General features: G+C 44.9%; 1 protein-coding gene across 2 annotated transcripts; it reads left to right on the forward strand.

The window, feature by feature from the left end:
• The first annotated feature begins 4,303 nt into the window (after positions 1-4,303).
• On the forward strand, positions 4,304-23,534 carry DYNLRB1 (dynein light chain roadblock-type 1). 2 transcript variants are annotated; one of them, XM_006202630.4, is made up of 4 exons: positions 4,304-4,385; positions 15,093-15,168; positions 19,537-19,704; positions 23,155-23,534. In XM_006202630.4, exons 1-4 carry the CDS (start codon positions 4,383-4,385, stop codon positions 23,196-23,198), a joined length of 291 nt encoding a protein of 96 aa, XP_006202692.1. In that variant the 5' UTR covers positions 4,304-4,382; the 3' UTR covers positions 23,199-23,534. The 2 variants fall into 2 exon arrangements, with proteins under 2 accessions (XP_006202692.1, XP_031543770.2); XM_031687910.2 differs by lacking the exon at positions 4,304-4,385 and adding an exon at positions 4,962-5,060.
• Positions 23,535-24,869: the final 1,335 nt, after the last annotated feature.

Below are 24,869 nucleotides of genomic sequence, written 5' to 3' on the forward strand. Positions count from 1 at the left end.
AGTTATATTTGAAGTAGTCCTGGCCCTAGTTCTATAGGGCTTGGCTATTTAATATTTTTATGGAAGAAAAGTTTAGTTCTGGAAAAGGAAATGCTTGTATATATTTTTGCAGCCTGGGATCTCCCTTACTCCATTTCTTCCTTTAATTTAAATGGCCACATGTATATGTCTTTCCCTGCTGTGTTAGGAAAATGGGGGCTGGATATCCCAAGAATCAGAGGTTATATAAAAATACTGCAAATAAACAGCAGACATAAATATTTACTAAACACTACCTTAAATTTTGGTCCAAACTGAACATCTGGAAATAGATTTATTGTAAGTGTTTAATTAGAGCAATTTCTTAAATCAGAACTAAATTGCTTTTAGAGTCCTTTTTCTTTGTAAGCATTGTAAATGCTAATAAATCCTGTTATTATTTTTTACTGCATGTTATGTTGAAATAAAAACAAAGTAAAGTGAGCAATGGCCTTATTCTTCTGCTCTTTTGGGAGGTTGGGAAGGCAGCATTTCATGTAGCCTGGGTCACGAGGGAAGGACCTCACTTGTTCATCAAATAGAGTGATTTAAAACTGATCCAGCGACTCATAATAATGAATTTCTGCTCTGTCTTTCACGATCTTAGAGTGCAGAAGAATCCAATTTCATAAGACTTACAATAACTCTATTTAAAATTCAGGTACTAATTTTTCATCAAGAGATTGACATACCAATGTGTATTCATCAGAAATTTTAGTGAAACATGACTCACCTGCCCACAGAGGTCTCATCCTAAATGAACTATTTCAGTCAAAACCACTCTGCCACTTTCTATTTATCTGGTTAAGAATCTGAAATGTTATTAGGAATGACTCAAGGAATTAGACTTTTCTATTTTTATATCCCTCCTTGTTTTGGATGTAATTCCATCCTTTTAAACTCCTTTAGGTTAACCACTTCTATTTAATATTGTTGGTATCTCCAGCCCCCTTCATTTTCTTGTATTTCTTTGAGAGTTATTTACAAAATTATTTGTATATATGCTATGCTTTCATTAACTAAAAATGGAATGGCAGCACTGGATTGTACATTACTGTATTGGAGTTCCTTTGTTTTCTTGAACTGTAATTTCAAATACTCAGGTAACTCTACAAATATCACAAGGAGTCAAGTGCTCTTACAAAGGTCCTTCAAGGGGCTGCCTCACTTGCATTTCCTTAAAAGATGTTAAGATTGTTTACAATTAAAAATTTTGGTCCTTCATTTGCACACTTTTCTGTTAGTCTTGAGTAAGGTTTTCCCCACCTTTAGGGAAGCCTTCTGTATGACCAGGTCTCATAGATTTTTGCCTCTGCTTTTGTAATTGGGCAGGTTACAGCCTGTCTGCACTGTGGAGTGGATAGAAAAAACTAGAAAGACATACTGAGGTGAGACAGGATTTGGTGCCTACATTGACGAGAACCAAGAAGACGACATCTGCTCTTCTGGGACAATTAGAGGTGCCCTAAGACAGGATCCCAGGCGTGGGTGCTCAATAGATAACCACCAGCTAGCTACTAAGACTGTCAGTAAGCTGTCCTCACTAGCTTTAGCAGACCTTTTGCTTATTAGGAACTCAAGTGATCATGCTCTCATTTAAAAAAGAACCAATGGAAAGAGAGGTGAGATGTTTTAATATGCTGATTTAAGAATGACTACAGGACAGAAATTACACTTTCCTCCCAGGTCCTGGAAAGTAGACTATCTGTTTAACCTGTCCCATATAAACAGCCAGAAAGCTCTAGTTTCAGTGTGGCTAAGAAAAAGGGGGGAGATATGTTCCCCCCAGCATGAGGAAATCTTCCATGGGGAAATAAGTAGTTGTCCTTACTGACCATTGGCTGTCCAGCCCCAAACCCTACAAAGCATGAAACTGGGACTGACTGGCTGATGTTCCCAGGAAGAGTGTCTCACATTGTGTAACTCCAGAACAGAAACTGCTGTCACTCCCAGCTTACTTCATTTGTCAATTCCTGTGTGTCTGTACATTTACAGTCAGGACATTTGCGGAGAAGATCCAAGGGAATCTTCCTTGTAGGCAAGGAGGGTCTTCAATGGAGAGGTCAGAAGGACAGTGCTGGTCCCTTATGAACAGGTTCCCACTAAGCAAAGATACTGTGGGCAAGAGCGTTTATTCAAAGAAATCCACAGGGGAGGACCTTGAGAATTTGCAGCCATGCCTGTGTATCACTGAAAAAAACAGCTATTCTCCTCTTTTCCTCATTTCTAATTCAGACCTCTTCTATTTGTCTTTATCCTAGTAACCAGTATCACACCTATATTCACTCAGTCCAGGACAACGATCAACATTTATTACTATGTCCCAAATACTTAGATATGCCACATGAACTGTCATTTAGTCTTCCTGGACACACTCAGAGAGGAATGATTATTTTACACGAAATAGAGGTTCACTGTGATTGCATAACTTGACGTGTACACAGCTGTTAAGTGGCAAGTGTGCAAACAAATCCAGGACCCTCTGACTCCAAAGCCTGCATGCTTAAACATTTTGCTGTACTGCTACTCACAACAATCCTGGGAATTGTCCACAACCAACTCAGCTGTTCCATCTAACTAGTCTCCAAATCCTGTCCAATCCATCACCAAAACTTCTTTAAAAAAAACTCTCAGAGCTGCCCCCCTTACCACAGCCCACATCCTTCATCTCTACCCTGGTTGACTGTAGCAATGTCTTGTCATTGCTTCCATTCTCTTCCCTCCATCCATCTGCTGCCTTAGAATGATCATGCTTCTCCCCTCTTAAAATATTACAATATCACCCCTTTCAGTCTGGTTCTCCATATGTAAGATGGTGGTGATGATCCTTCCTGTGCTCATCTTCCAGGGCCAATCACTACAGCCCTTCCCCTTGCTTTCCCGGTTTCCAGTATTCAACAATCATTTCTTTGTGCCCAGTCCTTTTTTTTAAACTTTGAAATAATTTTAGACTTACAGAGTAATTTTAGACCTCCAGGTGTTGCAAAAATAGTAGAGTTCCTGCACACCCTTTGTCCAGCTTTCCCCAATGTTAACATCCCTTGTAACTTGGTACAATTATACAACTGGTATCTTAATATTATGTATTATACATATTATATTAATAACTAATAATCGGTAAAATACTAAACAACCCTTATACAGATTTCACCAGTTTTTCCACCAATGTCGTTTTTCTCACTCTCTTCCAATCTATGATAGTTCCTCATTCATTGTCTTTCAGGACCTTAACATTTTTTGAGTACTGGTCAGTTACCTTGTAAAATGTTCCTCAAGTTTGGTTTAATGTTTTCTCATGGTTAAGCCATAGATTTTTGTGAAAAGTATCAGAGGTGACGTGTCCTTAAAGTATGTCAGAGAGCACACATCAACATACTCCATTATCAGTAACCTTGATCCTCTGGTACGATGGTGTCTGCCAGGTTTCCACAATGTAAAGTAACTATTCAATCCTCTTAACATGCAGACGCCCCTGAAAGAACCAAATCCTTCCCTTACTGAAAGAGGGTACATGACATTTTGCAGTTAGATCATCTGCGTTGAATTCAGCAACCTCCAGTGCCTCGAAGAAACTATAATGCTGAGACTACTGGAGATAACGCTGTGTCGGCCCAGTAATGTGGCCCAAGGTTCACTAAAAGGCAATGTGTTTAAACAAATTATTTCTTGCTAGAGAACCCAGAAATTTCTGTGGCAAACGGAACAACAACGGGCTCCGAGAAGGGTCCCTCCTTTAAAGGTGAGAAAAAAAAGGCAGCACAGAAATGTGAAGTGGCTTCTCCAAGGTAAAATAGGGGTGGGGCTGAGCTCGGAGTCCTAAGTCTGCAGAATCCCAGGATAGCCCTGACCACTTGATTCCAAGCCTGGATGGAATGTTCCCAAGGAAGTCGCTTTGGCGACTCTAGGGACCCTTGACTCCAGCCCGAACTCCGGACTTCCTCACGTCTTCGGTGCATTTTGGCTCCGCGCGTCACCTTGCCTCAATATGGGCGCAAAGAGAGTGTCAGCAAACCCCCTCCTCGCCTTCAGACTCGCTCACCACCCTACACCCAGAACTTCCACAGCCGGCCCAGACCTCGGTTGAGGGTTGAAAGACTCTTCTAACACCGCGAACCAGTATCTTCGGCACAACTGGAGTTCGGAATTTTCCAACGCTGAAGTGCTTTGCTTTCCACTCTTCGGACAGCGCAGAGCAAATTTCCCAAGAGCCCTGGGCCGCTAAGATCCGCCCGCCCGCTCGCCCCACGCCGGCTCCTGATAGGCTCCTGAGGCTGTCCGCTTTGACAGAGAGCTCTGCGCAGGCGCGGAAAAGCTGCGGGACTGGGCTGAGTACCGGCGACGCGGAGCTACCGGGTCGGTCCAAGATGGTGAGTGTCCGCCAAGAGCGTATGGCTGGCGGTCGGCTGGTGGCCGAGCATGGCCACCCACCACCCTGAGCCTGGCCTTCCATCCTCCGGGGGCGGCTCCGAGTGCCGGGCTGGGCATTTGCGGGTCTGGGCAGGGCCGGGCCAGAGCTGTCTGGCGGGCGGAACCCGGCGGTCATGGGCCTCCAGACCCGGACCGAGGGGACAGAGGCGGTGCCACCGGATCCTGCTGTCCCTTGACCGGAAGCAGTTGCTCGGGCCTCGGCGGGGGATTGACGGAGAGGGGAGGCCGGCCCACAGGCCTCTGCATCCTAGCATCCTGGGCCTTGTGGCGCGGTAACAACAGTAATGATAACATTTCCTGAAAGCTTAATTTGTGTCAGGCACTGCTAAGCGCTTTACGTACCCCGGCCTTCCTCCTTACCATAGCTTTGCGAGTTAGGTATGCCCATTATCCCCATTTTACATACTTGGAATCTAAACTCTGGTGAATCTAAGTGCCCTGCCCCAGGAAATGGCGGAGGTGTATTTGAACCCTAGAAGCTTGAATGCTGCCTTTATGTTAGGGTGGCTCTTCCGACCCGCTGGGACTTGATGCTTGAGTCAGAAACGGGCGGGATCCACCCTTGGGGTTCCTGCCTTGCTGGCCGAAACTGTGGGCTCTTTACGCCTTTACAGGTTTGTTTTCTTGTGTTTTTAATCCTCCCAACTTGATTAAAAAAAAAAAAAAACGAAAAACTTGGAAAGACTTTTTAAATGTTAAACCATATGAATGAGTTAAGAAAATCTTATTTAAGAATTTAAAGCCTGTAAGAAAAATTGAAAAGGAGTAAGAAACAGTGCCATGACCTGGAGGTAACAACTTGTAATTAAGCATATTACTCCTAGTCTTTTTTTCCTTCAGATTTTGTTTTATATAGTTAGCTAATTTATACTATAGGTGAAGAAATTTAATCTTTCACATCACTTTTTAAACTGTGAAAATAATTAACTTTAACAGATAATAAAAATAATTTGAAAGGATCTAATTAAAAAGTAAAGCTCCAACCCAACCGTGACCCCCAGGCTCAGCCTCCTTCAGAAACATTGTTTCTTGTATATCTACATAAGCATGTATGTATGTCCCCTCTTTTTCTTACACAAATGGTAACTTCTTGCAACCTGTACCATGCTATTATGTATTTATACTCATAAAAGCAAAACATGTTTACATGCACATTTTAACAAATTCAAGCAGTACCAAGGTGTGTATGTACAAAGTGTATGTAGTGCCCATCTCAGTCCCCTCTGGTAACAACTACTGACAATTGGGTGTGTTTCCTTCCAGATTGATTTACTGCATAAGCATGTTTATATATAATCTGTTTATTATGTGAAATTGGAACATACATATTTATACGTAGTAAATTTATAGGCTATATCTGTAGATAATCTCATTCTGCAGCTTAACACTGTTCATTAAAAACAATTTTTTCCCCACACCAGTATACACAAATCTACCTCATTCTTTTTAAGGACTGTATTCATATTCGATTGCAATATATACATTTTGGTAATTTACAGTTTTTCACTTCAGACAATGCTGCACTACTGTTTTTGTGTTTGTTTTGTTTTGCACTCATGTTAGTGTTAGGTAGAAGTGGTACTTATGGCATGCATATTTTAACATTTTAACATTTTGGTAAAAACTGGCAAATTGCCCTTTAGAATGGTGATATAAAAATCATCCATAATTTGCATCCAGTTTTATTGCACCACACTTTTTAAATCTTTGTACATTCTCCTTCCCTTTTGTTAACATATGCATATTTTTCAAGATGTACATGCTAGTTTTTCGGTTTTGTTTGTTTTGATATTTGAAGACATATAGCTTTCTTGCTGCATCACCTTTGTAATGAGTTATTTTTAGTGACTACATAATGGTCGATGAAATATCTGTACCATAATTTGCCAGACCATTCCCCTGGTGTATATTTGGGTTGCTTTTAGTTCTTCGTTAATAGAGATAATGCTGTGATGAATATCTCTGTATGTGTAGGGTTTATTTTCTCTTCTTTTCTTTTTTAAACATATTAGGTTATTTCCTTAGGGTAGGAGAAATTCTCAGGAAAAGAATTTCTGAGCAAGGAGGCCAACACTTTTATGGTTCTTACAATAGTGTGGTCATGTAGCTTTCCCAAAAGGTCTTATTGCCTTTGTACCAGTTTTGCCATAATACTGCCAGCATTTAAAAGGATACCTCATTGCTATACTTTTCTTTATTTATAAGGAACGATGAACATTTTTCTATGTGTTTATAATTTCTCCTCGGTGTATTTTCTCCCAGTATCCTTTTTGCCCGCTTAACTTTTAGAGACTCGCTATTTTTCTTAATCATTCTCTGTGGTGTTTGGAATTACTCTTTTGTCTGTTACATTTGATGCAGTTTTTCTCTCCTTTTTTAAATTAAAAAATTTTTGTATATATATTTTTATTGAAGTGTTTTTCTCTCCTTGTAATTAATTTTTGTTTTACAGAAATTAAAATTTTTATACTTAGTAGTCACATTGGTCACAGTTCTTTTGTGAATCATTTGCTTCACATGGTTATCCCCCTATGCTGAACCAGTAAATAATCCTGGAGTTTTACTGCTACTTGTTTTTTTAATCTGTCAGCTACATGCCCCTGGGAACTGGAGAACCCAGGAGACTTGTCCCTTCTCTGAGGCAGACATCCATGTTAATAGTAATAAAGACTCAGGATGCTGAGGATACCAGCTGGGCTCTCTCTAGGAGCAGGACAGGGGGTTGGAGCTATGAGCCAACCCTGGGGGCCTGCGGATCCACTCTGATATTTCTGGCACCAGTTGGCTGGCCCTACAGGGATGACAAACTTTAGAGGCAAAGGTGGCATGATTTAGATACCTGACTAGGACTGTCCTTTCCCGCCTGCAGATGTCCCCTGTTGCTGCTTGTAGCTTTTTAGCATCATTTGTTTTCTTTCTTGGCTCCTTTAGGGCTAAACTTGAAGTTTGTTTTAAGCAGTTTCTCCTGAAAGCAGGTGTCCTGTGCCTCCTGGAGACCCCTCTAGACCTCATGGCCTCCACGCACTCAGGTCCAAGCCCACCGTACTGGTTGGGGTCAGGTTGGAGAAGCTTTTCTCTAGTCTTACAGGGAAAAAAATTTTATTAAATTTGACTGCTTACAAATTTTTAACTTCTGATTGAAAAAAAAATCGTAAGATTAAATTTTAAAAGTGGGAGAAGTATAATTTATATGATGGACAAAAGTTACTATTTCTAACAAAAAAGAGTTTTTGGAAATGAATAAGAGTTGTAGAAAAATCAAAAGACTCAAAAAAGGAGAGATGCAAACAGTCAAATTCCACTTTAGCTTCAATGATAAGTTTTTTTTTTTTTCCTGACCAACCTCACTGATAACTTAAAAATTAAAGAAAAGTTGGCTTTCTATTATTTGGGTTTTTCCTATCAGATTGGCAAAGAATCAAAAACCTTGGCAATACTGGTTATCTCTGTTCCTTAAACATGCCAAACTCTTTCCCACTTCACTGCATTAGCTTTCATCCCATTGCCTGGAGTGCTTTTCTTTTTCATCATTTAGTTTTTGGCTTAAAGATTACATCCTCAGGTGTTACTGACCACATCAGCCAAAGTAGCCATCCCCCTGCTCACCCCAGCTCTGTCCCTGTACCCTGCAGGAATCTTGATCACTTGTTTTTGATGGTCTCTTCCACCAAAATGTGAGTGCCCTGAAGACAGAGACCTCATTGTTTGTGGTTAGTGGTATATTTAGCTCTTGACCTGCTGTGTGTCCTTGGGCAGAACTCTTCTCCTTTCTGAGCCTTGGTTTCCTCATTGTAAAATGGAGATCATATTAAAAATCATGGAAAGTTCAGACAAGATGTGTGTCTGAAAACATTCATCCTAATATTTAACTTGCAGCAGGTACTGAGTAGGTCAGTGTATACTTGTACATCCTCCCTTTACTGGTAAGTGTGTGTTTACTTTTTAAGCAGCCAGATCTCAGTGGTTTATTCTCATTAAATTTAGGATGAACTAAACCCTAGCTCTTTTTCAACCTGGGTGCTATGTCTCCCCTCTGTACTTAAAAAGGTTGATTTTTGTAAAACATAGTTGCAGAAATATTTTTTATTTGTTCCTTAAGTATTTATTGAGCTTATACTGTACAAGGTACTAGGATCATAAAGTCTAGGTTCCTGCTCCCAAGCTGCCTTGGGTCTGGAGGAGGAGACAGAAGCAAGACAATTACACTCCATAAGTGCTATGAATCAGGTTGCCATGGGTGCCTAGAAGAGGGGCAGCTGTCTGAGAAGGCCTCCCATGGAGGCTCATGAGCTGAGTCCAAAGAGTTGGGAGTTAGTTACAGCAAGTAGTGAGGGAGGAAGAGAAGGCTGCTTCTTTCAGAGAGAGCAGAATGTGTCAGGGCCCAGGCTCAGGCAGGTGGTTTCTGCCTCCTGCAGTCCATTCTCCACACAGCAGCCATGCTGTCCTTTGAAACATCAGATCTTGTCACCGCTCACGTCAAAAACTGCTAGTGGCTCCCCAGACCATCCCCATTAAAAACCAAAGTCATTACTGTGATCTGCCAGGCCCCTGAAATCTAACCTGATTGGGCTGCCTCTCTCGTCTGGCTGCCTGCCACTCACTGCGCTCCAGCCACACCGGCTCCTCTGCTCTTCCTGGATGGAACATGCCACTTTCCCACCTCGGGGCTCTTGCCCTTGCTCTTCCTGCTGTCTGGAACACTCTCCCTAGAAATCCTCATGGTTAGCTTCCTTGTTTCCTTCAGATCTCTACTCAATTATCACCTTAGTGAGGCCTTCTCTGACTATCTAATTTAAAATTACCGTCAGCCCCTGGATTCCAGATCCCCCATTCCTACTGTGTCTAACATTTGTATCTTACTTAGGTTTTTGATTAATGTCTGACACCCCCCCCCCCCAAATCAGCTTCATGAGGGCAGGGGTTTTTGTTATATTTTACTCAGTAAAACATCTCTAGGCCTTAAATAATGTCTGGCACATAGAAGATACCCATGTTATTATTGAATGAATAGCAGTCTTGTGAAATTTCATCTTTTTTCATTTCAGCCCCACTTCCAACCTCCAGGGGCTATTTTGGATTTTGATTCTGACATCTATAGTTTTAGCTTTCCCCTTCCCCAGATGATTGCAGGTTGCCATCCTTTTTCTTACATATTCTTAAAATGCTGAGCATATCAGAGCCCTGTAGTCCTCAAATCAGACATGTCTGATCTCTTGGATACACAGAGAGATGGGCTCAAAAATGTTTTGTTTTGTTTTGTTTTGTTTGATAGGCTGGCATTTTTGTTTATTTACTTATTTCTTTATTTATTTTTACATTTTTATTGAGTAATAGTTATTTTACAATGTTGTGTCAAATTCTAGTGTAGAGCACAATTTTTCAGTCATATATGAACATATATATATTCATTGTCACATTTTTTTCACTACTCTACCACAAGATCTTGTATATTTTCCCCTGTGCTATACAATATAATCTTGTTTATCTATTTTGCATTTTAAAATCCCAGTCTATCCCTTCCCACCCCCTGCCCCCTTGGCAACCACAAGTTTGTATTCTATGTCTATGAGTCTGTTTCTGTTTTGTATTTATGTTTTGTTTTGTTTTTTGTTTTTTAAGATTCCTCGTATAAGCGATCTCATATGGTATTTTTCTTTCTCTTTCTGGCTTACTTCACTTAGAATGACATTCTCCAGGAACATCCATGTTGCTGCAAATGGCATTATGTTGTCGGTTTTTGTGGCTGAATAGTATTCCATCGTATAAATATACCACATCTTCTTTATTCAGTCATCTGTTGATGGACATCTAGGCTGCTTCCATGTCTTGGCTATTATAAATAGTGCTGCTATGAACACTGGGGTGCAGGTGTCATTTTGAAGTAGGTTTCCTTTTGGATATATGCCCAGGAGTGGGATTCCTGGGTCATATGGTAAGTCTATTCCTAGTCTTTTGAGGAATCTCCATACTGTTTTCCACAGTGGCTTTCTTGCTTCCCTCTTCCACTCTTAATGATTTAGATGTCTTCTTTTACGATTTTGTGTTTGTTCTTTTTGTAATTCATGGCAGTTATCTCCTTTCCAGTTACGAGTTTCTCATTTTTGTAGCATCCTGCTTCTTTTCTATTTAGAGTAGACCTGTCAGTATTTCTTTTAGCATGGGTTTAGTGTTGCTAAACTTTTTTAGTTTTTGCTTGTCTGTGAAGTTCTGTATCTCTCCTTCTATTCTAAAGGATAGCCTTGCTGGATAGAGTATCCTAGGCTGCATCTTTTTTTCATTCAGGACTTTGAATATATCTTGCCACTCCCTTCTGGCCTGTAGTGTTTGTGTAGAGAAATCAGCTGAGAGCTTTATGGAGGTTCCCTTGTAACTCACTCTTTGTTCTTCTCTTGCTGCCTTTAGGATCATTTCTTTATCCTTGACTCTGGCCATCTTGATTATGATATGTCTTGGTGTGGGTCTGTTTGGGTTCTTCCTGTTTGGGACCCTCTGAGCCTCCTGTACTTGGATATCTGATTCCTTTAGGTTTGGGAAGTTTTCAGTCATGATTTCTTCAAATGCCTTTTCAATCCCCTTTGTTCTCTCTTCCCCTTCTGGAACCCCTATTATGCATAGATTGGCATGCGTTATATTATCCCACAGGTCCCTTATATTGTTTTCATTGTTTTTTATTTGTTTTTCTCTCACCTGTTCTGATTGGGTGCTTTCTGTTGTCCTGTTTTCTAGGTCACTTACTCGTTCCTCTGCATTATCTAGCCTGCCTTGTACAGGCTTTAGGTCAGATCTCATCTCAGCAAATGAGTTTACTAATTCTACTTGGTTCTTCTTTATAGCTTCTATTTCATTTTTGACATATTTTATATCTCTAAACACTATTTTTTTTTAGTTCCTTCAGTACTTTGATCACTCCTTTTTTGAAATCTTGATCGATCTAGTAGGCCATCAATGTCTAGTTCCTTGATTGTGCTTTCAGGGGATTTCTCTATCTTTTAATTGGGAGTGGTTCCTCTGCTTCTTGATATTGCTCATATCTCTCTGGCACTGTGGCTTAAAGAGTCTCATCAGTTATCTAGTTCTCCTGGAGACAGTGTGCTCTTAATTTTATTAAGAGGTCTTTGTATCTTTGCCCTGTTTCACGAACTCAGCTTGCTGTTTCCAGAGGCCCTCTGTTGGCACCCTCGTCTGTGCTGCTCCCAGTGGCTGTCAGCTAGCAGATCATGCCCCCTCCTAACACTGGGTCAGGAGCTGAGCTCTTACCTGGTGGGCGGGCGGGTCACTCCCCCTCCCGATGCCGCAGTCCGATGCTGCACTGGGGGGAGGCAGGTGGGCAGATCGTGCCCCCTCCCAGCACCGTGGTCAGGTGCTGTGTTCCTGCCAGGAAGATGGTGGCTGCCCGCCCTCTCCCGGCGCCGGTCGCTCAGCTGCTCTGTGCAGCTGCCCGCTCTGCCTCAAGTCGGCGCTCCGAAGGCGGCCTCGGGGAAGACCGCGGAACGGCCCTGCCCCTACTCTGTGCCAAATCTCAGCTCCTTGTTTGTCCTGGCGGCACAAGTTCTCTGAGGTACTGGGGCAGAAAGATCCTATCTGCCTCGGGCTGTAAACAAGTCTCAGTCCTGCCCAGGAGGTTGTGGAGCCCCCAGGTGTGGATTCAGGTCCCAGCCCCGCCCCCACCCGGGCGCTGCGCACAGGAGGAGATGGCGACTGTGGTTGCGCCCCGCCTCTCTTCTCGCAGATGTGCCAGTAATGGCGCGCAGGTCTGAGGAGATACAGGCTACAGCACCCCACCCCCCAGGGCACACCAGCCGTATTGCTTTGCTTTTTTTCACAACTTTTGGGGGACCGAGGTTGTTCTGCTCTGTATCCCCTCCAAGCCACTGCATGCAGACCCCTGCAGACCCCTGGGGCTGCCTCAGCAGAGCCGCCCCAGTCCTCTGCCCGGCTTGGGCAGCCTGTCCCAGGTGGCCTGTCCCGGGCGGGCTGTCCCGGGTGGCCTGTCCTGGCCTGGGTGTCGCGGGGACCCTTTGTGCCTTTTTAACTAAGTTCTGTCGGTCAAGAGGTGCTCAGGGCAGATTTGAGCCTCGGAGGCTCCCCCTCTGTCCTGCTGACCTCTCCGTTGGAGAGGGGAGACCCAGCTAACGAGCGCCAGTCCTCCTTTGCCGCTCCCTCCCTGCGGGGTCGGTCCTGTACTGTTTTGCTTTTTCTTCTTTCTTTTTTCCGTTTCTCCTACCAGATTTTTGGCATCTTTGTCTTTCAAAGAGGGTGATGTTCTGTTGGAGTTCTGCAGGTGCTCTGGCTGAGTAGGTCCGTAGATGTGAGTTTTGGTGTATTTGTGGGAGAGGGTGAGCTACAAGCGTCCTTCTACTCTGCCATCTTGTTTCTCTCCCAAAAATGTTTTTAAATAGAAACGATAAATAGAATAGAATAAAAAGAGGCTGGTTTTAAAAAAGAAAATAAAACTGTCTAAGTTCTCTGGTCTTAATGTGACTTTTTGTTTTGTTTTGTTTTATGAGGGGGAGGTAATTAGGTTTATTTATATGTATTGGGAGGAGGTACTGGGGATTGAACCTAGGACCTCGTTCATGCTAAGCATGCACTCTACCACTTGAGCTATACCCTCCCCCCCATGACTTTTTTTTATTTTTCATAATCCTTCTAGCCCTCTTGTTGTTTTCATGTGGTTGCAGTCACCAAGTGCTTTCTTTTTGTGGTAGTATAATATTCTGAACACCATTGTTAATGTGTGTTTTATATTCCTTTGGATGGACATTCCATAATTTACTTGGTCTTCTCCCTAATTATTGGGCAATTTTAGCTCTTCCTGCTTTTGGTTTTTGGAGGTGTCACTGCAGCCAACATCTTGCTGTGTTCTTCTTCTAGTTCCTTTGTATCATTTTCTTAGGATAAACTTCCAGGAGGGTTACCAGGTCAGATTGAGTACTGTGTAGTATTGACCACTATAGTACTTTATCCCTCCTCCCTTGTACAGTGCATAGTTAGGAGCTCAGTGAAAGTCTTTTGAATGAATTACGTTTTGATACATGCATAACCTGCTGTATTGTACTCTCATGTTCACATGGCTAGCCCTGTCCTTTTACCAGGGCTCCAGATTTTAGAGGCATCAGGCTGTTTGTAGGAGGAAATTGTGTGCCCTTCCCTCCAGCATTTGAGAGTATTCATACATCATTGGGGAGTGGGTGGCAGTGACTGGCTGTCAGCCTTGTGCCTACTAGAAAAACAATGATTCTTTGTGCTGTCTCCATACACCAGTTAGAAGCTCCTCCCCCTGGGCCAACTCATTAGCCCCTGCTAGTGGGAACTACTCTCTTTGGGTGAACAGAGCCTCTATTTCCAACATATTCTGACTCTCAGCCTTTGAGGAGCTTCTGACTGGATTCTGGATGGGTCTGGAAGGGACCTCCTGAGAACAAGTGCACTTCAAGGCCAGCTTCCATCCTTAGTAAGAGTTGGGCCTAGTTTAGTTAAGCGGCTGTTTATAGAGCCCCTGATCTGTAGACTGTTGTAGAGACTAAGTAAACCAGTGCCTAATACACCCCCAGGGAGGTCCAGTCAGGAGTTCAGGGACACAGAAGTAGACAAAGACCACTGAATTGGGGATCAGTAAAGGTTTCATGGAGGAGGCGATACCTTAGATGATGAAAAAGAATTTGTTGAACCACTATATATAAAAATAGATTAAAAAACAAATTTCTTCTGTATAGCACAGGGAACTATATTCAATATCTTTTAATAACTTTTAACAAAAAAGAGTATGAAAGTGAATTTATGTATATATATGCATGACTGGGACATTATGCTGTACACCAGAAATTGACACATTGTAACTGACTATATACTTCAATTAAAAAAAAAGAATTTGTTGGATTTCAGCAGAGAAGAGGACTTGTTCTGGTAAAAAGATGTGGAAACAGGGAAGTTTGAACATACAGGTGGAGGGTGGAGGGAAAGGATGGGAGTAATTATAGAGAAAGCCTTGCAAGGCAGGGTGAGGACCCAAAGTCTGCTTGTCCACTCTGTTTACAAATTCCGTGTGCCAGAGTACCCCATCCTGACTAGCTCTTGGAGAATCGGAATTAATGAGTCCCTTCCCCAAGATTTCCTATAGTTATGTGCCATGTGTCACACTATCTCAGATGCCAGCTTATTAAGTCACCAAGTCTATCCTCATAGGATCATTTTGCTTCCTTTGGAATGTTTTCAGTTGTGTTGTTTGAGCCACAAATGACAATACGTCTCTTTCCGGTTAGACACCCTTGTTTGGTTTCTTTTTAATCATCAGAGTCCTGTCCCCCAGCTATACCAAGTATGTGAGTCATGGATGTGTTTCGACTCCTGGGATGGCATTTAAATTCTGCTCCCAAGTAGTTGAGGGAGAAGGAATAATAGTACCTGTGGGCAAAGGGCCAAGAGCAGCCCCGCCCCATACTGGGGGTGTGAGCAGATGGTTTAGATGCTGGTGGTGGTCTCAGGACCACTCCAAATAGCCTGGGGAGCTTTCAGGAGGTGCCACGTGCCTGGGTGTTACTTGTTTATGGTTGGAAGACAAATGTGTGATTCATCTGCCAGGGGTATGAGGGAGTAAAGCCAGCCTTCCTAACCCCTCCTAACCTTGGTCTCGTTCTCTCTGGCAGGCAGAGGTGGAGGAGACCTTGAAGCGACTTCAGAGCCAGAAGGGCGTGCAGGGAATCATTGTGGTGAACACAGAAGGTACAGCCTCCTTCCAGCCATGTGCATGAAAATTAGTACAGATACTAATTTTCTCAAACTGCAGTAGACATAGCGATGGAGGGACTAACCTTTATCATACACTTACTCTGTGCCAGGCCACAGGCTGGGATTTTACAAACATATTATTTCACTTATTCCTTAAAGCAGCTCTGTTGCCTCCATTTTGTAGTGGAGAAAACTGAGTCTAGAAATTTAATTACAGAGCCAAGATTTCATTCCAGGTCTGCCTCAGTGCACTTGTGCTCTTTCTCCCACACTGTGCTGTGAAGGACCAGAGAGTGTCTGCTAGACTATGGCCCAGCTGGACTCCCACAGTTCTCTAGCCCAGTGCATTCAGTCAGCTCTGGATTGCTCCTTGGTAGGCTCTGTGTGTATGTGTCATTCTAGGCCTTGTTTTGGAGGGGCAGAATTCTCAACAGTGCCTACGTAAATAGAGCGGAATGAAAGTCACCAATGGTGACAAATTAGAGGTGGCATGTCCTCAGTTAAAATGTTGTTTTCCAAGTCGTCACACCCTGGCCAGCCCAGAGCGAGGCAGAGGTGCTCCCCAGCTTTGTCAGACTCTAATTAAACCATGGGGTCATTGCATTCAAAGGAGGCAGCAGGTTGGGGAGCCCAGAGGACACCATGGGAAGCAACTCAGGTCGCCACTGAGCAGCTAGGTGGCCTGGGGCTTCCCCTTCCCCTCTTCAGACCTCAGCTACTTCAGATGGAGTGGTTGGTCCAGGTAATCTCTTTGGGTCCTTCTTGCTCCCAGACCCCGAAGACTGTATGTCACCCACAGAGACTCTCTTCTGGAGCTGGACATCCCCCCCCCCAAGTGGGGAGGGAACAGCCTCAGAGGTTGGGCTGTCCAGCTGGGAACCCTAGGCTTCCACCAGTATTCACAAACCATAAGCCTTCATCCTTGCTTAAAACTGCCTGAAAAGTTGAGCTTTTCCACTGGGGAAATATAATCCCAGCTGCTTTGGGGTACTAATGAGCACTTCTTTTTTGTATACTAATATGGTAGTATTGCAGAGTGGCTGGAACCAGAATGCCTGTGTTTGTATTCTTACTCTACTTACTTATCAACTGTCTGATCTTGGTCAAGTCACTTAACCTCTTTGTTCCAGTTTCCTCATCTGTAGAATGTGGACAGTCATACTTTTCCTCTAAGGGCAGCTTTTAGAACAGTGCCTAATGAATAGTAAATGCTATATGAATGTTAAAATTATTGCGTGTGTGTGTTTATTTTTATTGTGTCCCATTCACAGAGCTCCTGCTTCAGTCTTTCATTTACATTTCACGCAGTGGCCCTGCAAAGCAGGGATGTTTGCCTGTTTTTCAGGTGAGAAAATGGAAGCTGAGAGAAGTGAGGTGATCTGCCCCAGATCACCCAGCCATACCTGGAGGTAGTCAGAACTCACTGCTCTATGGGGCCTTTAAGCCCTTTGGAAGCTTCCATTAAAAAGATGATCAGTTAAAATGATTGTATTAGGGATTTCTGTTACCGCTTTAGGGCTTTCCTATCCCCATGATTCAGCTCAGTTGCCTCTGCAGGATGTCTTCCCTGAGCATCCCTGCCCAGGGTGATTACTTCCCGCCTCTGAAACCATGACACACTCTTGTCCCAGTCACTTACCAACGACGTGCCACTGCCTCTTGACACCTCTGCCTTGGCCAGATTTAAATGATGTTTCATAATAAAAGTATGAGTTAAAGCAAACTTAGGAAGAACTTAAGGAACATTCTGTTCTATTTGTCCTTCTCCAGACCCCCTGCTATCTTCTGCTGCTGCCCACACAGGGCAAAATAAAAGATTCAAATGTGTAAACTCCTTGAGAGCAGGGATTTGCCTCTTGTGTTCACTGCTGCATCCCCAGACCCTAGAACAATGCTGGCAGAAAGTTGGTACTTAATGAATATCTGTTAGATTTTGTTAATATTTTTAAATTGTTGATTAATAGAGGTGGGTTTGGTGGGAGGACCTGGCTATACAACCTGGCAGATCTCAGCCCTGGGTTAGAAATCATGCCTTGGAGGTGACCAGCCACTTCTGCGGGCTTTACGGTCCCTATTTGTACTGGCAGAGGCTTGGAGCAGGCTACCTAATCATTAGGCTGTCTTTGAGGTGTTCCCCAGCCCAGGCATCCTGTGAATCTGGAATTGATCTCTCATCCTTGTTTGAAATAATTTCCAGTTTTAGTCCATCCCCTCCATCCCCATCCTGCCATCTCTGTGTTTTCTTTTGTTTTTAAAGTGAGCCAACAAGAGGTTTGTTTCTTGTCGCCTTTACATACCCTATCTTGATAGAAATGTGATCAAACTCATGACAGTATTTGTCTGAACTGCTGAAAGTAGATCTGTGTCTCCTCATTTATCAACAGCCATAAATGCTTAATGCAGTCTCTCTAAAGACACTAATGAGCAAATCAGACCTGGTTCTGGACCTCAGGGAGCTTATAATCTGTGGAGGGAAACATAATGATCACTTCCATAAAGGTGTAATATCAAACTTGAGAAACAGCTCTGAAAGAAAATCGCATGGTACTGGGACTGTATTGGGGCACTGAGCACATCTGGGGGTGGATGGAGACCTGAGGGACAGTGGGAGTCATGAGAGAATAAGGGAAGGAAAGTTCCAGGCAGAGGGACCTGAGAGAAGGTAGCCTTGTGGGATGTAGAAAGAAAAGGTCAAGAGGTTTGATGACCCAAACTTAGCCAGGCCTTGAGACTGGCCCCTCAAATTATGTGGGCAATGGGATTTATTGTGTGGGTGTTAATAAGTCAACATTTATTACATGCATACTCTTGCTAAACATTCTCAAATGAATTAAGACATACTTAGTCTTCACAGCAGCACTTCGAAGCACAGACATTATTTTACAGATGAGGAAATGAAGGCTTAGAGAGGTTAAATCCCTTGTCTGAGGCCACATAGCCACGAAGGGACAGAGCCAGGGTGTAAGCTCAGGTCATCAGATTTCAGAGTTCCCACTCAGTCATCTCCCCGGCTGCTCATACTGCCATCCTCAGGAAGGCCAACTATCGAATGAGGCCTCTTGGGGCCCTGGTGGGCACATTGTTGCCATCCGGGACCCAAGAGCAGCCCTGGTGACCTGGTCATCTTGTCCCTTAAAGGCAGGTGATCACTACAACCTGTTCTCATAACTTCACTTGGCGCAGAACAGCCTTTCTGACTCAGCTGCTTCTCTTGCTACCATGCCCTCTTCTGCCCATTCTTGTGCTCCTGTGCCCTCAGAAGACAATGTCGGATCAGTTTCTGGCCACCCATGGGTGGGCCTGAGGGTGACTGACTGGCTGATCCCATGGCTGGTCAGTTGTGGGCCAGGTTAGTAGGGTCCTGGACCCCAATCCAGCCACTTCTGTTTGGGTAGCCCCTTGGGCCACAATTGTCACAAGTGCCTGTCAGCTGTGGGCACTCAGGGCCTCATCGATGGAGCCTTCTGCTGACATGTTACGGTGATTCATAGGCACCTGATGATCCAGTCGTGGCCTGCGGTGGCTCAAGCAGAGCCCCATTCCTCACCTCCATGACAACAGGCCCTGTCCAGTGAGGGAGGTCCATTTAATAGTTCGTCACAAGGAAGCAGTTCTCAAAACTGAGAAGCCTTGATGCAGGATGTTCACTGCACGGTAATTAAGTTAAAATATCCAGCCAAAGTATTCCGCCATGGGGGAACAATTAACTCTGTGGAGTGGCCACTTGTGGGCTCATTGAGAGCAGTAGCAACACTGTTTGCGAGGGTGTGTGCAGACAGAGAAACAGGCTTTAAATTGGGGAGCGTGGTCACGTGTATAGACAGTGTGTTCATAACTGGGCTGTAAGCCTCCCTAGGTGGGAACTGGAGCAAAACACTAATGGCGGTTCTGTCCTGACACAGGCTGCCCTTTCTTCTTCTGTCTACTTAAGTATTTACAGATTTGTAAGCACTGTCTTCCTTGTTCAGGTTCTAAATGTTATGAATGACAGTCTCTCCTTATATTGCTGGAAATTCAGTGCAGCCCTGTGAAAGGAGCCCGGCAGTGGAGCCAGCAGGCCCACATTTGAATCCTGGCCCCGCTGCTTATCTTTATCTGCTGTGTGACTGTAAGCAGGTCCCCTCACTGTGCAGTTTCTGCTACCTCATAGGCAAGTAAAGATGGTGACACCACCCTTAGAGTAGTTCTGGGGCTGGTACCAACAAGCGTGGAGTCCTCATCACTTGTCTGTCAGGCCTTCAGTAGATAGTGGCATTTACCGTTAACTGCTGGTCTAGGCTCTAGAATTGTAAGTGTGGGGCTGGGAGCTGGGCAGAAAGGGGCTCTGACGTTCTGCTCAGTCTCTGTGTGCTCTGTCCTCAGGCATTCCCATCAAGAGCACCATGGACAACCCCACCACCACACAGTACGCCAACCTCATGCACAACTTCATCTTGAAGGCCCGGAGCACAGTGCGGGAAATTGACCCCCAGAATGACCTTACCTTCCTTCGAATTCGCTCCAAGAAAAATGAAATTATGGTTGCTCCAGGTAAGGGGTCTTCCACATCCCCAATGAGGAGCAGACCCTCGCAGCGCATGCTCTGAAGCTTATCAGGAAGGCTTAGCACCTGGGTGTCTCTGCCGGGTCCACAGAAAGGCCTGAAAAGTAGAAGGTACAGGTTGGACTGCTACGCGCTGCCTGGGCTGTCTCCGGCTGGCATCCCCAACAATGTTCGTTCACAGTGACTCTAGGCCAGGTTCTGTCCTGGGTTCTAGGCCATGGAGGGGAATTACAGTCTCATGGGGGAGAGACATATATAGGCATATCACAGTGGAACCCTCACCTTGATGCGGGGAGACTCAAGGAACACTGAGGAACATAGAGGAGGGTGTGGCTGGCCGGCTGTGGCAGCCAGCAAAGACTTCCCTGGCGAGGAAACATTTGAGCTGTCCTGAGGGCACAGCTAAAGTGCGTAAGCAAGGTGGGTTGGGGGTTGGGGGCGGGAAAGCTATGCTTGAAGTAAAAAGAATTCAGAGATTCAAAACCAAACTGTAAGGCAAAAAACACTGTGCACCCATTTTATCCTAGAAAAAATACTAGTTTGCCCACTTGAGACATACAGTCCTGCCTCTGAGCCCCATGTGTCCAGCTCTTCCCCCAGCCCTGGAACAAATTGCTGCTTCTGTTTCACAGGAAGTGCTTGGCTTACACTTCCGGGCTGTGTGATGCAGACAATACTTGTCTTTAGATCTGAGGCTCGTTCTCAGGATGATGAGATCCTTATTTTGGGAGGAGCCCACAAGGACTGGGACCACAAGACGGGACAGCAGGACTACCTGCCCTGCCCTGCCTCACCTCACCCACATTCACAGCCTGGCGCGGTAGACAGATCCTCCAGGACTATTTTTGCTCTCTCCTCCACTCTCCTTTGTGGCTGAGCCACATGGTTGAGTGTGCGTGAGTTAAGTGTGCACATGGTGATGGGGGTGGCTGCACTGCCACCTCGTCTGGGGCATCAGAAATGTATAGGATGGAGTGGGAGGTGATTTGTTTGGTCCAGTTCGGAATGGGCCTCAAATGCCAAACTCAGCTGCATGGACTTGACCCTCTGAACAGAGGTTTTTAAGGCTGGAGGTGATAGGATTGTGATTGGGGTCCTGGATGAAGGAGGGCAGTGGGGAGGCTGGGACACTGAATGCCCCCGGACTTGGCAACACAGATGGCGAGGAGGCTGGCTCAGAATTGCAAGCTTACTTAATGGGGGTCAGCCTCTCCCAGCAGCAGAGCAGTTCTGTTCCCAGGCCTGTTCGGGCCCAGGTGAGCTGCTTGGAAGGATATGAAGGAGAGAACCATAGAGCCAATCACAGGGGCCCACAGTCTCCTTGGGACCCTCCCTAGAGGGGTGGGGACAGACAGGTCAGTCACAAAGGAGGACACAGGATAACTTCAGGATTATTCTGAAAACAAATGTACACTGTTATATCAATTTAATCACTGTTGATGCATCTCATGCCAACCAGTGATGACATCTGTGACTCTGTCAGGGAGAACAGACTGCAGCAGGCACAGCGTCTGCTCTCCCGGCTTCACCTTTTACGAGTTTGACCTCGAGCACATCACAGAACTCCTCCGGGCCTCTCTTCCCGCACGTGTAAGGGGTCTAGGAGGGGACTGAGCTGCTCTGGTACTCTGAGATGCCCCATCTGGTTGAGCTTGTTGGCACAAGGTGGGCCAGAAAAGCTTGGAATCAAATTTGAACTCAGATCCCTCCCAGGACTTCATGCTGTGTGATTACGGACAAACCTTCAGTCCCCTGAACGTTAAGCTACTGACCCTCCGAATCAGAGCAGACCTGTGCCCTCCTGGGAGCTCACAGGAGAGCAAGGACAAACTATGCAGCTTCCGTATCACACAGACTCTCCATGGACAGCATCTCTTGGCTTAAAGCTTCCAAGAGTGTGCTCTGGAACGGCTGAGTTAACACAGTGCAATCAAGCTTTAACACACTGCTTCCCACAGAGCACTAGGAGTGCTGTTAGTGAATATAGAGCTTGATTATTCTGAAGAAAAGACATTGGTATTGCTAATTATATCTTTTTATCACTTCTACTTGTTACTTATTTCTATGTTTATTACAGTAAGTGATTTTTTACTTATGCAGATTGCTTAGCCATGAAACTTAGTCATGTAATATCTGCTTCTTCCCAGATGCCCGTCATGGGAAGCAGCAGGCTTTAGGCTTGAATCAGAACAGACACAAAGTAGACATGGCCAGGGTCCTGCTACTTCTCTCCTAGTCAGCAGAGGGCAGACCAGAGTCATCGAGCATCAAACCCAGCTACCCCACCTGGCAAATCTGCCTTGGCTTGGGCAGGTCATTTACCTCTGGGAGCCTTAGTGTTCTCATTAGTAAAGTGAGAGAGCACTACCTTATAGAGTGATTCGAGGATTCATTGAGGTGCTGATTAATGAGAAATGATTGGCCCCGGGCCTGCTTGTGGAAGCCTTGGCAAATGTTTGCAGTTTGATTATTCAGTGGGCAAAGTGGAAACACTCTGCTTCTCCAGTTTTGTCTCCTATAAATGAGGGGCAATCAGGCTCACCCCTGAGGACTTGGACTTGCTATGATTTCATGATAGATTTTCCTTCTGACTGGGCTGGATTCCCAGAAGTGGAATTCAGGTAGCTTTGGCCCCCTTTGACCTGGTGCCTTTGAAATTTTCTAGTCCAGAAGGCTCTGGAAGGCCAGCAGCTGAACTTGCAACAGAACTAACATTAACCCAAGACCAGTGGGGTTGAGGTTAGGATTCCGTCTTTGACACTAACTAGCTGGGTAACCTTAAACTAGTGGTTCTTCCAGAACCTGCTGCATCAGCATCACCTGGGAACTTGTTAAAAATGCAAATTCTAGGGCTCCGCCGCAGACCCACAGAATCCGAAGCCCTGAGGTGGGACCAGCAGTATTGTTTTAAACATCCCTCACAGGGAGGGTATAGCTCAGTGGTAGAGCATGTGCTTTGCATGCACAAGGTTCAATCCGCAGGTCCTCCATTAAAAATAAATAAATAGACCTCATTACCCCTCACCAAATAAACAGCCCTCCAAGTGACTCGGATGCCCTCTAGTTTGAGAACTATTAACGTAGGCACTTCATTTAAACTCTGAACCTGAGTTTCCCCACCCAAAAAAACAATAATCCTACCTCCTTGTCGGTACTGGGAAGATTAGAAAAGAGGGTGCCCTGCATAGCGCCATTGCCAGGTAGTGTGAGGGCCCTGCTTCCCAGCAGCCACACATGCAGAAGCCCCATAGCAAACCTGCAAGTTCATCTCTGTTTCCCCAGCAACTGGAAGCAGTTTGAGCACTGATACTTTTTATCCCTCTACCTAGCCCCCCCCCCATTTTATGGTTGGTGATTTAATGATGTATTTGCTTTCTAGTGTGTTTTTCTCCCGTTTCACATTTAGAGATCTGTTTTTTCATTTTTCTCTTTTGCAGATAAAGACTATTTCCTGATTGTGATTCAGAATCCAACCGAATAAGCTGCTCTCTTGGTTCCTTGTGTCATTCCGTAATTTAATGCCCCTCAAGAATGATAGCGTTAATCATGTCAACTGACTGGCACGTGGAAGTCACCTTAGAGCCCTCTCAGACCAATCCAGTGGCCAAGGGTGGGCTGCAGCTCCACCCATCCCACCAAAGTGTCCCCTGCCGGCCAGTGGCCCCTGAGTTTCCGGGAGGGCCCTCTTTCCTCGCATCCAGGTCATGGAATAAGAGCTTGTGAAAAGCCCACCCCCTGTTTCCTTCTGACTTTGAGTTCATTTTGTTGCCCTTGGAAAAGGCTGTTTTTCTTTAACTAAAAATAACCCAAACGCTTACCCTGCTGTGTGTCTTTAAACGCTGGGTTGAAAAGGCCTCGCTTCCTGTGCAATCACGAGGTCTGAAGGCTCAGCCGGCGCCGCCTCCAGCCCGTGGTGGCTCGTGCTCCTTGCTGCACCTGTGGCCACGCTTCCTGAGCTGAACCCTGTTTATAACTGGTGTCCTGGTTTCTGGGCCTCTTTTACTGTCTAGCCACCCCTTTTACTGTCTCCTGCTCCCACCAATGTTTTGAAAGATTTTTTTCCTACTCTACTGCACTGGGAAAAGGAAAGGAGTGATGTTTGTTGAGCACCAGGTGTGGCTCATCTCGCCCTCCTAGGACCCTGAAGACGTTGAAGCCTCCTTATGGGTGAGGAGGTTGGGTTCTTGAGAATGACTTGCCTGACGTCTCACAGTTGGAAGCGCAGGTCTGACTCCAAAAGCTGCTTTTTCCACACTGCCCTCCCCAGAAATCCCAGCTGGTCTGGTTCAGCTGAGTGGGCTTTTCCTGGGTAAGCGTCCTCCTTCCCTTAGACTCGTGTGATGGGGTGGGGGGGCTGCGGGCTGCTTGTCATCCAGCAGGTCTCTGGGATTTTTCCCCAAAAAAAACCACATATATTTTTTTATTCGGTTTTCCTTATGTCTTTTGTTTCTTGTTACAAAGGGAAAAGATTTTAAGCTATAGTGCAGACCTGGAAATCCTCCTTCATTGTCCTCCCGACTCCCTCAGCAGTCACCTCTGTTTACAGTGTGAGTTCTTCCACCCAACAAAAATACTTTTCTAAATTTTCCGGCGAAGTTTCCTTAACAGTATCGGGGGAGTAAAACATACAATGTACCCTTAGTCTAGAGGTGTAGTTGGTAAGGGCTTGGCAAAATTTCTTCAAAGTCTGTTTCAGTGAAAGATCAAAGGAGTTTTATCTGTGTTTGTCTTAATATAGGAAAAAATCCTTTCAAAATGATTTCCCCCAAATCTTCAAGTAAAGCTGATCTCTGGGAAATCACTGCATGTCTGCCCTGTCCCTGTGGACCAGGAAGCACTTCCTGAGGAGAGGGTGACTGCAGGCCTGGAGCAAAATGACCCTGGGTCAGAAATTATCTGTGAGATTCAGAGTCTAAAATGGGGTTTGGCCACCATTATCTTCTGTTTGTTCTCAGAGGATGTTGGAAGCTGGGATCCAAGTCTAAGTTTCCTCTGTCCTTCTGTCTTGTGTTTCTCCAGGAAGAATGAGGGAAGGTCTGATTAACATAAACTACACGGAGGAGGGGGGAGGGAGAGGAGGAGGAGGACTGGCTCCAGAGCCAGGGTTTGGAAAGGGTTTGGGGACCTGGCCCCCCTCACTTTGCTGAGTTTC

The sequence above is a fragment of the Vicugna pacos genome, chromosome 19, assembly GCF_048564905.1.
Source record: "Vicugna pacos chromosome 19, VicPac4, whole genome shotgun sequence".
Lineage (NCBI taxonomy): Eukaryota > Metazoa > Chordata > Mammalia > Artiodactyla > Camelidae > Vicugna > Vicugna pacos.